Genomic DNA, 18,799 nt, shown 5'->3' with positions numbered 1-18,799 from the left:
GGCTCTGCTCTGTGGGTGATAGAGGGCGGTGCACCAACCCCCTGATCTGCCCTGCTGTGTGTGTGACAGGGGGCGGTGCCCTAACTCCCCTATCGGCCCTACTCTGTGCGTGACAGGGGGCAGTGCCCCAACCCCCTGATTGGCCCTGCTCTGTGAGTGACAGGGGGCAGCGCCCCAACCCCCTGATTGGCCCTGCTCTGTGCATCACAGGGGGTGGTGCCGAAACCTCCCCATTGACCCTGCCTTGAGTGTGATAGGAGGTGGTGCCCCAACCCCCCAATCAGCCCTACCCTGAGCGTGACTGAGGGTGGCATCGCAACCTCCCAATCCGCCCTGCTCTGTGCATGATAGGGGGCAGCGCCCCAACTCCCCAATCAGCCCTGCTCTGAGCCTGACCAGGGGCTGCATCTAGGGATTGGGCCTGCCCTCTGCCAACCGGGAGCAGGCCTAAGCCAGCAGGTCGTTATCTCCCGAGGGGTCCCAGACTGCGAGAGGGCACAGGCCGGGCTGAGGGGCCCCCCCTTCCCCCCCGAGTGCACAAATTTTTGTGCACCGGGCCTCTAGTATATATATAAAAAACAAGCCAGCCAAAATATGTGGCCACATTTATGAGAATGAAATATGTGTTGTATCAGATGAAAAGGCAAGAAAGAAAAGAAGTCAAAATACCTGACAGGGTCTGTATTTTCACAGATTATGAAGAAAATTAAATATTTTAATAAACAGAAGCTTAGATTTGTGAGCCAAAAAGAAGAGTGAGGAAAGGAGGCTGGTATACTGAACTGGACTTAATTTCAAGAAAAGGAAGGGCACGAAGACGAAGAAGAAAACAAACAAAAAAAAAATGGACAAAATAAGAACATAAAACCCATTTTTATAAGTGATAGTGAAGAAAGAACAATTGGGAAAGAGGTGGAACCATATGGTTGTCTCTGGCTTTCACATAAAATTGAATCATTATTTTATACTACTTTGAGATAGATTTGAGCCAGAAAACTTTTACAGTAAAAACGTTTGCATCGTTGTTACCTTAGGCAGTGGTTCTCAACCTTCTGGCCCTTTAAATACAGTTCCTCATGTTGTGACCCAACCATAAAATTATTTTCGTTGCTAATTCATAACTGTGATGTTGCTACTGTTATGAATTGTAATGTAAATATCTGATATGCAGGATGGTCTTAGGTGACCCCTGTGAAAGGGTCGTTCGGCCGCCAAAGGGGTCTCGACCTACAGGTTGAGAATCGCTGCCTTAGGGGCTACTCATAATAGTAGACAATTAGGTCACTCCTATTTTATCATATGGAGGGGTGGGGAGAGATGAGGTCAGTTTGCCTGGAATTGTAGGCTATTTGGGTAGGGGGAAAGGTAAAAAGATGAAGCTAGATGAGATGACACACAGGTTAGATTGTGAAGACCCTTTTGTATTCCATGCTTAGTTATTTTTAATTTTGAAATACATAGGTAACCATTTAAGAATTTTGAAGCAGGATAAGATATAATGCTGTGGAAGGCTAGGAAAGGATTACAGGGATGTACATGGGGAACTGATATCAGCATGTAAGCCTTGGGTAGCTTTGAGTCAAGGATACTAGCCAGCCAGAGGAAAGGAACAGAAAAGAGTGGGATTACAAATATAAAACCTTGCATTTTTTTTAGAAGCTTGCCTGCTGCTATACCAGTGCCAGGAAGGGCCATTTGTCTCTATTCCTCCTTTAAATTGGTATCACTTAGCTTTCTGTTCTATGGCTCATAATTAAGCTGGTGCTATCAGTACTTTTATCAAATGAGGTTATTAAGTAAATTCTTATGGACTAATTATTTAATTACATGTACTTATGGGAAACTGTGATTTCAAACTTAACTTTAAAAACACTTCTTATATAATCAGTTTATGATATGAATATTACTTATAAACTTAATTTTTAATTACTCATAGAAGTTAAATATGCAGAAGAATAAAAATTTTGGTAGTTTATTGTTTTGTTGGCGTTAAGATTTCAACTTTATTTATAACAAAGTTGTTTCGTGTGTATGTGTTGTTTTTTGTTAATCCTCATCCAAGGTATTTTTCCCATTGATTTTTTTTTTAATATATATTTTTTATTGTTGGACTCCACATCTGTGTGGGGGTAGACTAATGGTTATAACTTCTTAGAGGAAACATTTTGTCCTCTGCCTCGCAGCGCAGTTGGACATGCATAAGGTTCCCTATCATCCATCTGTGTTAGTAATATTTTTCTAATCTACTTTTCAATTAAATTATAGTACTTTACAGGTTGGCGGAGGAGGGAAGAGAGACATAGAACTTAGCTCTAACTCTCCAACTTGAGAGAGCCAAGATCTTATCTCCTATCCTCATATGGCTCTTCTGTCCCCATGTAAATATTAAAACTCAAACCCCTTACATCTCAATATCCACCAGGAAGGAGAGGTTCACTATCAGCTCAAGCTCTCTGCTCCACTTTACAGGTTCTTCTTCATTTTGAGCCTGGGGATCTCCCTAATCCTTGCAATCTCAGTTATTATACATTAAAAAAAATTGGTTTATTTTATCAAGTATTTCTGGGTGTTCTGTAGAAGAAGGATTTTTAGATCGTGTGATCTGCCAGATGGCTGGCAAAGGAAGCCAACTGTGTATTTCTCTTTATAATCTCTACATTTCTATAGTGGCAAATTATCAAAATAGAATGACACCTACGAGTGAAAATTATAGAATGGTAAACTACAAATATTAAATATGTTACTTTTCTACAGGCTAAGAGCAAACTCCTGGCTCTCATTTGCATTTTTAAGTTTCTCTGCATCAAATGTTTTAAAGGACTATAAAAAAATCAATGTTCAAAAGCATTAAATGAAATAAAAGTCAGTGGAAAAGGTGCCAAAATAAGACTCTTATTAAAGATAATTTATGTATTTTGAATTAAGAAAAGATACCTTGATTATTCTTACCTCTGAATTAATAACTTTAATCAGGAAGAAAATGTGATATACTGTCTTGGTTAACAAAGAAAGTTGACGACATCTTTCCAGGTACACATGTACAGATGGTTCTACTCTCTGCTGTAATTTACTCCAAAAGAGAGTGAGTTCCCTAAAAATGTATAAAAATAAGTTGGAGCAATAAGGTAATAAACTTAGACTATGACAATGCAGTCATTACACTTGAAATTAAAACTGATTTTACATTTGAATTCTACAGGTATAAGCAAGCTTATTAAAAGCAAAATAAAAATCTCAAATTTCTAAGACTAAATAAAATCAGGATATACTTTACCATCTTATTATTATTTTTCAATCTCAGAGAGAAAAGCACTGCCTTTTACTAGGAAAGTACCTGACATTTAAATAATTTAAATAAATGGTAATTTTGAGCCACATCTGAATTTTAGTAAGAAATACAAAATGTGTGTACCCTAATATGCAAATAATATATAATCATAAAAGCATAATATGCTAATTAGACCAGACGCCCTTCTGGACGAAGCCATGGCGGCTGGGGCCGAGGCAGAGGAGGTAGCCGCCATGGCGGCAGGGGATGAGCCCCTTGCAGCATTTCGTGCATCAGGCCTCTAGTATATAATAAAACCCTAATATGCAAATCGACCAAAGGCCAGAACGACCGGTCACTATGACATGCAATGACCATCAGGGGGCAGACGCTCAACACAGGAGCTGCCCCCTAGTGGTCAGTGCGCTCCCATAGAGGGAGTGGTGCTCAGCCAGAAGCTGGGCTCACGGCTGACGAGCACAGCCTAAGCCATCAGTCGGACATCCCCTGAGGGCTCCTGGACTGGGAGAGGGCACAGGGCGAGCTGAGGGACCCCCACCCCCGAGTGCATGATTTTCGTGCACCAGGCCTCTAGTGTATATGTATGTGTATATGTATATATATATAATGCACTGATGGTATAATGGTTTTTAAAAGGCATTTAATTTTTATCTTTTACCTTAAATTTAAAATGGACCCATTTAATTGGTCAATTAAATTTCAAATAAATTATCATTAGATAAATGTTAAGAATCTATGACACAGAACCTGGAAATAATTAACTATCCTGTGTCTCAGCAGTGAAAAAAAATAGAAATTTTAAAAAATGAACTTTGAAATATATTCAAATGCAATTACAATGTATTTTTCATAGAAAATAATCTTACTGAAGTTGTGAATTTTTCTCCCTTTTACCTATCATTCTATTTCTCTTCTCTCCTCCATGGTTAACTTCCACAAAAATCTTCTTTCACCAAGTATTCTCCTCAATACAGGCCTTCCTATTAGCATTTCCTCAGTTTCCACTCCTAGGAACTCTGATCTTTTCACCACCCACTTGAATAACTTGCTCATTTCTGGATTTTAAACTATATATTGAGGACTTCAAAATCTGTCTCTCCAGTCTTTAACACTTTCACCTATTTCTTTATAAGACTTCTCCACTTTGATCTCTTCTGAAACCTGAAACTTAATATATGAAAAAGATGATTAACATTCTTTACAGTTCACCATCTTTCTAACTTAATGCATCATTATCACTGACCCTATCAGCCTCTGCTTTTTACTATCCCCAAGACTGTTACCTTATGTTTCTTTCACTACATCCTACATCTATAAGGAAGCCTTCATAGCCTCCCAGCTGGACTATTATACTGCTACTAGTGACCTGTAGCGTGAAATTGTGTGTGACCCAGGACCCCGCCCCCCCCCGCCCCCATGCACAGCAGCCGCCGGGCCCTACCTCCATGGCACGCGCGGGACTGCAGAAACCCTGGCAGTAGCCACGTGAAGCGGCCGCTGGCACTGCCCCCACTGTGCGCGCAGCCTTCTTGTGGTGGCGTTATGGTATGAGGGTCAATTTGCATATCGCCACTTTATTATATAGGATTTCATTCTCCCCAACTCTGCCCTCACCATTCAGCTCCCAAGCCATTCTCAACTGCTTGTCTTAAACAGTGCTTCTAAACAAAAACTTCTGTTTTGTCCTACTTCTACTTTAGGTCTTATAATAAGACTGCTTTCACTTTTCATATATAACCTTAGATAATTTAGAAAACCAATATAATACATTAATTTATTAGTCATCACTGATACTTGTTATATAGAAAATTTACTTGTCCTCAATAAATACATGTCATCTATTCTCTTCAGAATCTTTCTACCTGACTTTTATATTAATTTTCTCTATATTGCATATATAATTTTCCTTCATAACAAAGCTCAACTGCTCAGAAAACCTTTATAATTATGCATTATAAATCTTTGATTACACAACCATTTATTTAACTTGCCTGCTCTATACTTATTTGTATGCCATGTGTCACTTGGAACACATTCGTAAATGTCAGAATTCTATAAACTAAATTTTCTTTTTTATTCCTATAATAGCAAAACAACAATAAAGATTATCAATGCTGTTGACTGACCAGATAAATGGTCAATTTTAGCACTAATTTATGATAGCTGATCTTAAAGTTTTTTGAGTTAACTGAAGTTAAGTTTTCTGTTGCTGTATCTTTCCCTCCCCCCTTCCCAATGACTAAATATAACAGCCTTTGCCCACTTGGAAATGTACCATATATAAAGAAATGTGCATTGAAGCAGTCAGTGATATAAAATGAGCTCTCATAGAAAAAAAAAAAAAGAACTATATTTCCATACATAAATGACTAACAGTTTCATAGAGTTCAAAGTGTGCAATATGCAGAGGAAAAAAATAGATACATTCGATCATAGGCTGTATAAATATGTGAGGAATTATTTATTGTGGCACTAGACAAAATAAACCTTTCTTTCATTTTTCAACATTAAAAATTTTCTCATCAATATGGATCATTATGTGATCATTACTGGTATATTAAGGAGTTGTGTGGTCCTTAATACAAAAAGTTTTTGAAGTTATAGTATGAACTACTTGATAATCAGTTTAAACAGCACACAGTATCTGAAAATAAGCTTTTCGTCTTGATAAGACTTAAAAAGATTTTTAAAAATATGCTCTTAAATTATCTGAATTCTCACAACCTATCTTGTATTCTTACTTAACAAACTTCTCTTTACAAAAGAAAAGCAACTCACCAAGCACAATACATTTCTCCTTGTTGGAGCTGACGTGACAAAAATGCAGTACATAAAACAAGGGCACTTTTTTCATCACCCTCAGATTCTAAGTTACAGATCATTTCTAGTGCATCTTTGCAATCAACTTCTGAAATCTAGAAAAAGGATATAGAAATATGTCATAAAATGGTATTATATTAAGATATATAGTAACATACTTGCAAATTTTCATTAAACATTTACAGATAATTTTCATCAGTAAAACCGCATTAACTCAACCACTATCAATTCGTAATTTGTCATTTCTAGGCTAGAGTTTAAAGAAATAATCTTTCTTCAAGCCAGAAAACCAACTATTTTCAAGAACTTTACAAGCATGCATTTATATATAAATAACTAATGCTAATTATAAGCACTCTCTCTACCCATTAAATCACATTTATGATACTGAGAAAGTAAAGCTGCAGTATTTGTATTTTACCCCTTTATCCAATAATTTAAAAAGCATTAGAATTAGCAGAAATATACAGAAAGATATACTGGATATAGACTAATAAAAAAAAGTGTTTATTCATCTGAGGGAATAAAGTATAAAACATTTTATATAGATGTAACACTTTTAAATTAAGCTCACCTCAGTTTTCTACCAATCTCCAGTATTTTTCTTTTCATATACAATTATTCCATCTCAAAGCTTGTCAACAGTCATGCATGCAAAGGTATAATACCTAGATGATGGCAACTTGCTTCATTTAATTATGTACTTAAATCTATTGCTTCTTAAATTAAAATTTACTACCTCATTACAATGATTTACTACATAAAACAAACAAAATTTACCTATGATTTCCACAAGCATTTGCTCTAAGACAAATGTTAGGAAATCAACCCATGAGCTGTGTTTTTGTGTGTGTGTGGTTGTTTTTTTGTTTTGTTTTTACTTTTTCATAAGATGGCAATAACAATAATAACAGATACTATTCATTTATTAATGCCAGCTTCTTAAACAGCATTGCTAGTCAGCACAGTAGTTTGCCTGGTAGATACTACAACTTCATTTTAGAGATAAGGTTCAGAGAGGTAAAGTTACTTGCTCAAAGGTACATGCTTAATTAGTGGCAGAATCAAGATTTCAATCCAGGTCTAGTTTCAAAGTCTCTGCACTTGCCAGAATTCCACAGGCACAAGCACAATGAGGCCCTTTATTGCTAAATATTGATTTTTACATTTTCAGGTTTAACAACAATTCTTTTATCTTAAAACTCTGATTTACTTTAATTCTGAGTATTTCTTTTTAATCTTCTAAAACAGTAGTTCTCAACCTTCCTAATGCCGCGACCCTTTAATAGTTCCTCATGTTGTGGTGACTCCGCAACCATAAAATTATTTTCGTTGCTACTTCATAACTGTAATTTTGCTACTGTTATGAATTGTAATGTAAATAGCTGATATGCAGAATGTATTTTCATTGTTACAAATTGAACATACAGTGGGGCCTTGACTTACGAGTGTCCCGACTAACGAGTTTTTTGAGATACCAGCTGTCTCTCGGCTGATTTTTTGCACTGAGTTGATAGAGTAATTTGAGTTAATGAGCTCCTTAACGAGCTCGGTCTCGGAAGGAATTAAACTCGTAAGTCAAGGCCCCACTGTAATGAAAGCATAGTGATTAATCACAAAAACAATATGTAATTATATATGTGTTTCCCGATGGTCTTAGGCAACCCCTGTGAAAGGGTCGTTCGACCCCCAAAGGGGTCACGACCCACAGGTTGGCGACCCACAGGTTGAGAACCGCTGTTCTAAAACCTAAGCCATTCTTGCTAAATGTTCAAATGATGTAAAATGTGTACATTATATATAAGGAAATAAATTTATTTTCCTAATGATATTACCTGCATTAGCTTACACTTAGTAATTTAACATATACTTGTATATATTTAAGATAGCCTCTACATATTTGTCATACTAGTAGCCCAGTGCACGAAATTCATGCACATTAAAAGGGAATTAATTGCCCTAACTGGTTTGGCTCAGTGGATGAAGCATCGGCCTGTGGAATCAAGGGTCCCGGGTTCGATTCTGGCCAAGGGCATGTACCTTGGTTGCGGGCACATCCCCATTGGGGAGTGTGCAGGAGGCAGCTGATCGATGTTTCTCTCTCATTGATGTTTCTAACTCTATTCTGTTGCCAACAATGGCTTCTTTTGGCTTCAGAGGTACTTTGTTCCTATAGTTAGTCTTGAAACATATTCTCTCCTCCCTGCTGTCAGGGGCCAAGGTGCAGGTGAATAGGATTGCTAGCTGGCAGGCCCCTGACAGCAAACTGGCCACCTGTTGATTCCGTAAGGAAAGGAGCTCCCTCCTCCCTCCCGTCAGGGTCTGGGGTGCAGGAGAATGGGGTTCCTGGCTGGCAGGCCACTGACAGCAAGCTATCCAACAACGTATTCTGTGAGGAATGGGGCTCCCTCCTTTCTACTGTCAGGGTCTGGTTTGAAGGTCGGCCATGCCCCTTGTTGAGCCAGACCCAGAGTTCTACCACGCCGTGGTCTCCACCTCAGTAACCCAGGACTGACTGCTGCTGGGCGACCCAGGATTCAGTGGATCCACGCTCCGAGGGCAGGTTCCTGCCTCAAACGCCGCCCTCACTGGAAACAGCTCCAGGAAACAGCTCGGGGGAGGGCACAGCCGTTGCCAAGAAACCCCTGTAGGACTGACTGACTTCTGCTTGGTTGAGCTTCTGGCTTGATGTTATACCCAAACAGCTCTGGGAAACAGCTGGGGAGGGAGCAGCCCTTGGCAATGTGACCCAGGATTCAGTGGGTCCATGCTCCCAGGGCGAGTTCCTGCTTCAAACCCCGCCTTCACCGGAAAACAGCTCGGGGGCGGGAGCAGCCGTTGCCAAGACAACCCCTGCAGGACTGACTTCCTTCCCCTTGGTCGCGATTCTGATGGTTGTGATGAACACCACCCATGGTTTTTATATAAGTAGATATACAATATACCAACTGAATCATTTGCTATATTCAATAATATAGAAAAACATCACTTTTTATAGGTATACTAAGAAAACAATTTGTACTGTGTACTTGATAGCTTTTATTAAATCCCTGATTTGCCACTACATGGCCCTATTTTAAAAATGTGACACTAAAGAGACTGGCAGGGGAAATGAAACCATATTTAAATTAATGAATGGTTGAGTTAAAACTGTGGTGAAATACATGTCAAATATAGCCATCAATGTCTAAGAATTATTTTTTAAATCCAAAGTAGAGATTACCAACTCTTCTCTACTGCTTTGAAAAGTGAGCAAAAAGTTGCCTGGCCAGGTGTGGCTCAGTGATTGAGCATTAACCCAGGAACCAAGAGGTCACTGGTTCAATTCTTGGTCAAAGCATATGCACAGGTTGCAGGCCCAATCCCAGTAGGGGGCATGCAGGAGGAAGCCAATCAATGATTCTCTCTCATCACTGATGTTTCTATCTCTCTCTCCCTCTTTCTTCCTCTCTGAAATCAGTAAAAATATATTTTTCTAAAGTGAGCAAAAATTTAAATACCAGGAAATTTAGAATTTTGAATAAAATACTTAAAGCCAATTAGATTGAAGTTTGTTAAAGACATACCATGTTAAATCTGTTTATATAGCAAAAAAATCATTTAAAAAATGTGAACAATTTTTGTTTTAATATGGCTCTTTATGCCAGGTATTCAAAAAATACACAACACTTCATCAATACTTTATTATCTACTTTTACCAAGTGTACTTTTAAAATGTATTTGCTCTAATTACATTTCAAAAATAGTCCTTTACTTATCAAAATAAAATTGTTTTCCATCCATAAAGGAAGTTAAATGATAAACCTGTCATACTAAGAAAACATAAAAATCAAAAAATGAGCTCCTATTTTTTATTTTTTTAACTCTCAGGCTAGCAAAGATTTAAAAGATGGATAACCTTCTAGTATTAGGAAAGAAGAAATTTCATATACTACTTACGGGAGAATAAATTAGCATAATCTTTTTTTGGATGACAGCATGGTTGTGTATTAATTTAAAATGTGTAGATGCTTTGATCCAGCAATTAATCACTTCCAGAAATTTACCCTACCAGTACACCCCCGACAAGAATGAAAGGTTGTATGTACAAGCCAACAATTTAAATGTTCTCCATGCCTTAAATATACTACAAATCCGTAATATGAAATTATGCAGCCATGAGAAAAAATAGATTAATCTATATGGAATAACATGGAAAGATGTCCATAATAAGATGTGAAAAGTGACTAGCATCCAGGGTGTTTATATGTATGTTTTAATATGTAAAGTATATAATAAGTATACATATACACAAAGAAAAATGTCAGAAAGGTTATATATCAAATTTCAAACTTAGTGATTACTTCGGGGAGTATTAACTGAGGAAAAGTTGGCTAGAAAGACACAAGATAGAGGATTTTACTATTCAAATTTCTATGTTAACTTTAACAAGAAAAAAAACAATAAAATACTGGATTTAAAATGAACACTGCTAACTTTGTTTTTATACCTAACCCAAGAAACCAGGCCAAAACTCATTCCTTCTAGAGATGCCAGATAGATACTAATTTCCCTCAGCAGCAACTCCTCTGCCAGGGCTAGCTGCTATTTTTATCACATTGAAAAAGTCCTTGAAGATAGTCAATCCCTTGCCTACTGGCTCAATTCGATAAGGATTTCTGCAAAAGGATTACAGATCCAAGGTATAGTTGAGTCTTTCCAATATCTATTTCTACCATACTCTAAGGAATGGGTAAAAAACTCAAATGCTTACAAAAACCAGACAGGTAAAGTAAATGAATGAAGTAGGTCATGTGAGAGAGCAAGCATACCTATTCTGATGGGAACAATTGTTCCAAAGTGACTACCTTTACTTGGGGCAGAAATAGTAAGAAAATTTACTTCACATAAAACAATGAAGAAAAAGTTTCTATGTTTGTAACAGAAATATAAAAGAATAATCAATCAATCTCTAAGCAAAAAGAGACTTTTAACAAGAAAATGTGTAGACTTACACAGAAATTCTGTCCTGTATTATGTGACCTAGTTTTGTTTTTGGGGTAGGGTACAGAGACTTTAGTGAATTCTGTTCAAGAACATGAAATGGCCCGGCCGGCGTGGCTCAGTGGTTGAGCGTCAACCTATGAACCAGGAGGTCATGGTTTGACTCCCAGTCAGGGCACATGCATGGGTTGTGGGCTCGAGCCCCAGTGTGGTGTGTGCAGGAAGGAGGCAGCTGATCAATGATTCTCTCTCATCATTGATGTTTCTATTTTTCTCTCCATCTACCTCCCTCTCTGAAATCAATAAAAATATATTTTTTAAAAAAAGAATATGGAATGTCTTAATTCTTCCTGCTTAACAGGAGAAGGAAAAATAAAATCATTTCATCTGACATCAGAACTACCCAGAGTCCACATAGAGAATTTTCTTTAGGGTCTCCCAGAGTAGGCTGAGCTGCTGCTACTCAACTCAGAATAATTAAACCAAAAGGGAATTTAATTTAGGTTCAGTATTGCATAATTTTTAAATTTAAAACAGCTAAAAATACAAAATTATTTTCCCGGAGATTACAAATTCATAGTCTTCAACTTCAAATAGGACTTCAAAGCTAACCCAACAGCCCTATGTTTAGATAGTTTTCTGCTAGAAGGGATGGGATGCTCTTTAGGGCAGAGCCTATGCCTTACTCACCTTTAACTCTCCCCTCCCCCTGCTTTCCCACATCCCGGTGCTTAGCACACATCATTCACTAAATAAAAATTGCTACAGGAAGGAAGGACCAATAGACAGAATGACTTAGGGCAGGGACTGAACAGATAAAAGCTTTATGTAGCAGCATAATAACTAATTTAAGAATTTAAAAAAAGTTACACGCATATCAAAGACATTCTCAAGAAACTTTATACTTCAGCATATTAACTTGTCTACATAGTTATTCTGAACTAATAAGAAAACTTCAATCTTCTATTTCGTTCTGCTATACAGTGATTAAAAAGCCAATTACCTGAGATAAAAATAGCACAAAAAAATCTATAGATGAGCCAATGTTGAAATTAATGGTATAATTTCCTAAGCTAGAACCCTTTGCTCTACTCCATCCAGCTCAGAAATTGCCTGACATCACTCTTCTCAGTATCCTCATTATCCTTGCTATACACAACAGACTTACATCTAATCTTGGTCCATTACAAATACAACCTCTAACTGCATATGGGCATTCAGCTTTCTGTTTGAAATCTTTGTCTACTCAGCTGATCATGCATATTCTGTTAAATGTCCCCTGTCTTAAATATCAACTTTTCCATTTATATATCTTTAAGTTTGTCCCACAATCCCTTTGTTCTCCTCTCTTTTGTTCTGGAGCTAAAGGATACCTATATTAGAGATACAAGACACTTGTACACATTATATTCTCACACAATACTGTCTAACATGTTAGTTTTATATAAATACATATCCTTTCAATACATATTCCCTATTTCTTGAACAACAACATTTAATTCCCTGACAACTGCCTTCAACTTCACTTTGGAATTAAGAGTCACCCAAAATGCAAAATTTCCATTTGAACCATGATTCTACTCTCAGAATTCTTTAATGTAAAACATAAAAATACATGAATACTATGCTTTACGTGAAAAAGGAAAAAAAGTCATGTGTCACAAAGAAAGTATTTTACATTAATATGCAAATATAAAATTTATTTTTACATATAATTAGGAAGAGATATAGACATCTAGCTCTCATGAGACATATAATATTAAATGAAATGTTTTTTATACACATTAAAAACAGAAAAAGTACTCCTGGGGGAAGTCATATAAATTCTATAAAGTTATTTAAATTAGTCAGTTAAAAAGATCTGCAAATATCTGGAAGTCAGGTAAAACTACGTTAAGGCCCAAATGCTGACAAATAATAAACATTCTATTAAACTGTTAAGTCACCACTACCTTTCCCATACTTCAGCCAAAGCAGTTAAAAGATCCAAATTATTTAAAACAGAAGCTAGATAAAATTACTTTACATTATAATTCTGAAAGTTGTTTAGAATCACTATCCAAGAGCATACCAAAAATAAGATTAACAATGGTCCCTCACTAAGAGAAAGGGAAGTCAAAGCATTCTAATCTAACTTAAAAGTTTCTTCAGTTTAAAAAAGAATTACTAACAGAAGAAAATATACTCACCTCTTCGATTAACTTTTCATTTGGTGATGATGTGCAAAGACAGACAAGGTAAGTTTGCTTAAAACTACCTTTTGTACCAATCTCTGGATGGTCAGAACACAGCTTTGCTAGAGCAGTTGCTTGACTTAACTGATTTGTTTTGATTAGATGTTTAATTCTCATATCCAACAAGATGGGACCCTCAAAAGCTAAAAATTCATTCACTTTAAAAAACAAGACATAATATATTATTAATATTTAGTAATAATTCATTTGCAATAAAATACTTATAAGGAGTATTTTTTTAAAAGCATAGGAACTACCCATTAACATTTGGTAATAATTCATTTGCAATAAAATACTTATAAGGAGTATATTTTTTAAAAGCATAGAAACTACCCATTAACATTTGGTAATAATTCGTTTGCAATATAATACTTAAGAGGAATATTTTTTTTAAAGCACAGGAACTACCCCAACCCTTCTTTGCAATCAACTATTACTGTTACATGGTAATAACAAAATACTTGACCTTATAAGTAAAATGATATTATATAGCTAACATTTAAAAATTGCATTAAATACTTTTTGCCCCTGAGAGTACCATTTAGAATGAGATGAATTAACTTCTTGATGATAAAATCATTTCACATTAAATTCTAATAGTCAATGTTATTAAAATTATACTACTCCATTCTTACACTCCCCTCTCCCCGCTGCATTTATTCTTGAATACCAGGAGTTAGCATCCTTAGAAATTTGCAGTACTAGGGCATTACATACTATATAGACAATCACAAAAGGATGTTTGGATACTCTAGGAAATGAGATTCAACTAAAATTGTGTTTCAGTACTAATGATTGAAGTCTATCTTGCTTTAATAAGTGTTTTAGAACAAATTAAGACAAAAATAAATTAAAAGGTGGGGGGAGTCTGCTAGAACTTCTGCTGTTTTTTTTAAACATCAATCAATAAACCTCAACATTTGCTTAAGTACCACTTAAGCATCATACATTTTATTCTTTTAATTTCCTAGTGCTCATTTGATCCACTAAAAATAAGAACTTCATTTTTTTTCTATTTGTGAAGAATTTAAATTTTAACAAATACAAGTTTAAATTTTTCCCTAAAGTTTTCTTTACCATGATGAAAATCATATTGAAAAATTTATTTGGTGATGGCCAACTTGAAACCTTTGGAAGGCTTTTAGTAATAAAACTTTAAATGCCCTTTAAATAAAACACACAATTTCACTACTTATGAACATACTGGAAGATATGTCTAGTATGTAATTTGCACATTAGAAGATGAAAAATGAGAGATTCTCTTCCCTTCTTTATTCTTTGCTACCCTCTAGTGTCTATAAGATAGTATGATTAATGCTCCTCAATATTAAACCATGACCATATAAGCTATGCCAAATTTCATCTTTTTCTTGATAACTAGACCTTTGTACCTGCTACTCTATAATCTTTACATTAAACTAAACCAAAAAGTATAAAGACTGAAAACAATGTTTATAAATGCCTAACTCTCTGGTACCTCTGACTATATGTCTTACATATACATGGCATTACTTTTCTTTCTTCAATATCACATGATCCTATTAGGTTCAATTGTATCTTTTCATAGCTCAGTTCACTATAAAAGCAAAATGTGTAAAGGTTTTAAATAAAAACTTTAAAGTTAAAATAAAGCTATCCTAGCTATAAATAAATCACACACTTGAAAAAACAGCTTTAGTTTCCTAATACAATAGTTCTCTCAAAAGGAAACTCTGATACAAAGTCTGGGAATTATTTCAAATACTCCCACAATAATTCATAATCAATGAACTCTGAAGATCATGCAAAAAATTATTTACAGGTGCCAAGTATTTAAAAAAACTGATGACAATCTTAACAGGAGAACTGCAAACAGTCCCTAAAATCTCAAATAGCAGCAAGTAAGTTAGAATGACAGATTGTGCAAAATAATTTCTGTGCTAACTTGATATTTAGGAGAATATATGGTAATATAAATTTCAAAAGCATAGTTGTGTTTGTTTTTTAACATGGAAAACCACTGCCATACTTAGGGCAAAACTGATTTCAAAGAAATACAGAATATTTTCATATAGGTCATTTTGTTCAGCTCCAAGATTTGGCAGATGAGTAAACTGAGGCTCACAGAAGGCAAGTGACTTCCTAGGTTCATAAAGCCAGTTAACAACAGAACCAGGACCAGAATAATGGAATCTTCTAATTTCTAGCTTTATACAGTGGTAAGAGAAGAAAAAACAAAATCTCATTTGACTACTATATCTAATTAGAATAAGTTTATAGCAGTAAAGACAAAAAGTATAAAGACTGAAGACAAAGTTTATAAATGCCTAACTCTCTGGTACCTCCTGAAGAAGTATTTTAAAAGGAAAAAAATACGTATTCTGAAGCTCATGATTCAAATAGATCAAAAGTAGATTACATTCTAATACTCAATTGAGAACCTAAACCATCCTCCCTTGTCCATTTCTCTTCAACTGCTTTATATCTCCTCCCCTTTCTTCCATATCTTTCTCTACTTTGCTGCAATCCAGAACATGTTTTTCTTTATAGACTTATAATACCACATCAAAGACTCCCTCTTTTAGAGCTTGCCAGATTTATTTTAAAAGTTTTATGATTTTTATCCTTCAGTAGCTAGTCAATGAACAATCTGAAAAGAAAATTTAAAAAATTGCATTTACAATAACAGCAGAGAGAATAAAATACTTAGGAATAAACTTTAACCAAGATGAAAAATTTATACACTGGATCCTATAAAACACTGTTAAAAAAATTAAAGACACAGTACATAGAAGGATCCCAAGCTCATAGATTAGAAGACTTAATAATGTTAAGAGTTACAACTACCAAAAGCAATCTACAGATTCAATATAATCCCTATAAAAGTCACAATGGCATTTTTTGCAGAGATAGAAAAATTTATCCTACAATTATAATCTCAAAGGACCTCAAATAGCCAAAACAATCTCAAAAAAGAACAAAGTTGGAGGTCTCACACTTAAAGGTACAGTAATCAAAACAGTATGGCACTGGCATAAAGATAGACATATAGGTAATGCAATAAAATAGAAAGCTCAGAAATAAACCCTCACATGTATGGGCAAACGATGTTCAACAAGGGTGCCAAGACCACACAATGGAAAAAGGACAGTTTTTATAACAAATGGTGCTGGGGAAAGGATATCCGCATGCAAAAGAATAGAGTTGCACTCTTATCTTACCTACACCACATAAAACATTCCAAATGGATTAAAGACCTAAATGTAAGACCTAAAAATATAAACTCCTAGAAGAAAACTAAGGGGGAAAGTTTCAAGACTGGATTTGGCAATGATTCATTGGATATAACATCGAAGGATAAGCAACAAAAACAGACAAATGGAATTACAACAAACTTAACTTTGTTGCATCAAAACAGGAGACAGAATCAACAGAGTGAAAAGGCAATGTACAGAATGGGGGAAAATATTTACAAATTATACATCTGGTAAGGGGTTAACATCCAGAATATATAGGGACTCCTACAACTCAACAACAAAAAATAAAATCCTATTAAAAAGTGAGCAAAAGACTTGAATAGATATTTCTCCAATGATATACAAATGACCAATAAGCATATAAAAAGATGCTCAACATCACTAATCATCAGATAAATGTAAATCAAAACAGTAAGATATTAGCTCACACCCATCATAATGGCTACTATCAAAAAAACAAGTGTCTGTGAGGATGTGAAGAAATTAGAACATTTCTGCGCTATTGATGGGACTATAAAATGCTGCAACCTCTATGGAAGAACCTGAAGTTCTTCAAAAAATTAAAAAAGAACTACCAAATGATCTAACTATCCCACTTCTGGGTATGGACTCAAAAGAATTGAAAGGAGACTATTGAAGAGATATCTACATGCTCATATTTACAGCAGCACTACTCACAACAGCCAAGAGGTGGAAGCAATTCAAATGCCCATCAACACATGGATGAATAAACAAAATGTGGTATGCGCGCGCGCGCGCGCGCACACACACACACACACACACAGCTATTATTCACCCCATAGAAAGGAAGGAAATCCTGTCATAGTCTACAATATGGAGGACATTTGGCTAAGTTAAATAAGCCAGTCACACAAAAAAAGTAAGTATGGTATGATTCCATTTATATGAGGTATAAAGTAGACAGTCATAAAAACAAAAAACAGAATGCTGGTTATCTAGGGTCTGGAAGTGGAGGGTCGGGGAAAAGGGAAGTTGTTTTGTTATACAATTTTACTTTTGCAATATAAATAAGTTCTGGATATCTGTGTACTTGACACCAATGAACATACTTAACACTATTAAACTGTACATTTAAAAATAATTAAATTATACATTTGATGTTATGTGCTTTTTATGCATTAAAAAAAATCAATTCAGCAATGTTAGTCAAAAAAATCCAGCCCTGGCCAGTGTGGGTCAGTTGGTTGGAGCATCATCCCATACATGAAAGGTCACAGGTTCAACTGCTGGACAGAGCACATAACTGGGTTGTAGGTTCAATCCCTGGTCAGGGTGCATATGGGAGGCAACCAACCAATCGATGTTTCTCTTTCTCTTTCTCTCAAATCAATGGACATGTCCTTGGGTGAGGATTATCAAAAAATTCTAAATTTGGAAATTTAATAAAAACACAACATTTCAAGCTTTAGGTCAGTGGTTCTTAAGCCCACCTGTACAATAAGCTCGAACATCTAAAAAGTACTAATGCCTACAGCTCACACAGAGGCTCTAATTAATTGGACTGAAGTAGGCCTCCAGCACTAGTGTGTCTAAAAAACTCTCCTGGTGATTTAAGCACAGCCAAGATTGAGACAAATGTTCTAGGTAAGTATACTTCATTGTCAAAATTACCAGTTAGAGATAGTCTTAATATTCACCCACCTCTTACCGTTTCCTGAGGAACATATTACATTTATAAGAAAGAGAAGTTTCACTTAAAGATTTCAGAATTTCTTAAGTGAAGTTGCTTGCTTTTTTATTAAGTCTGAAATTTTATGGTTATAACTGAGTATGGTAAACTCCATGATCATAAATGACTTTTAGACACAACTGATATAAAACATAATTTTTAAAGATTAAATATTTCATGTCCTAGGTCTATCTAGTTAGCATGTGACACTAAAAATTTTTATGTGAAATAACAATTATTAGTAATTAAATTCTGATATAGTTATCCATATAAAATTATTATTAACTAGAAGCCTGGTGCATGAAATTTGTGCGGGGGGGGGGGGGTTCCCCTCCTCAGCCCAGCCTGAGCCCTCTTGCAGTCCAGGACCCCTTGCTCCTTACTGCCCACCTGCTCACTGCTCCTTAGTGTTGCCTGTTGCCACGGAGTCAGGAGAGGCTCCTGCCACCGCTGGCTGTGCTCCGTGAGCCCAGCTTTCGGGCTGAGCAGCGCTCCCCCTGTGGAGCACACTGACCACAAGGGGCAGCTCCTGCATGAGCATCTGCCC

General features: G+C 35.9%; 1 protein-coding gene across 1 annotated transcript in view; it reads right to left on the bottom strand.

Annotated features, from left to right (window-relative positions):
- The window catches only part of ZNF292 (zinc finger protein 292), a 90,275-nt gene that overhangs the window by 9,865 nt on the left and 61,611 nt on the right, over positions 1-18,799 (bottom strand). The window contains 3 exon segments of the mRNA XM_023759333.1: positions 2,950-3,091; positions 6,068-6,204; positions 13,282-13,484. Coding sequence (XP_023615101.1) covers positions 2,950-3,091; positions 6,068-6,204; positions 13,282-13,484 — 482 coding nt within the window.

This window comes from Myotis lucifugus, unplaced genomic scaffold, assembly GCF_000147115.1.
Source record: "Myotis lucifugus unplaced genomic scaffold, Myoluc2.0 scaffold_152, whole genome shotgun sequence".
NCBI lineage: Eukaryota > Metazoa > Chordata > Mammalia > Chiroptera > Vespertilionidae > Myotis > Myotis lucifugus.
This window is presented reverse-complemented; position numbering and strand designations above follow the sequence as displayed.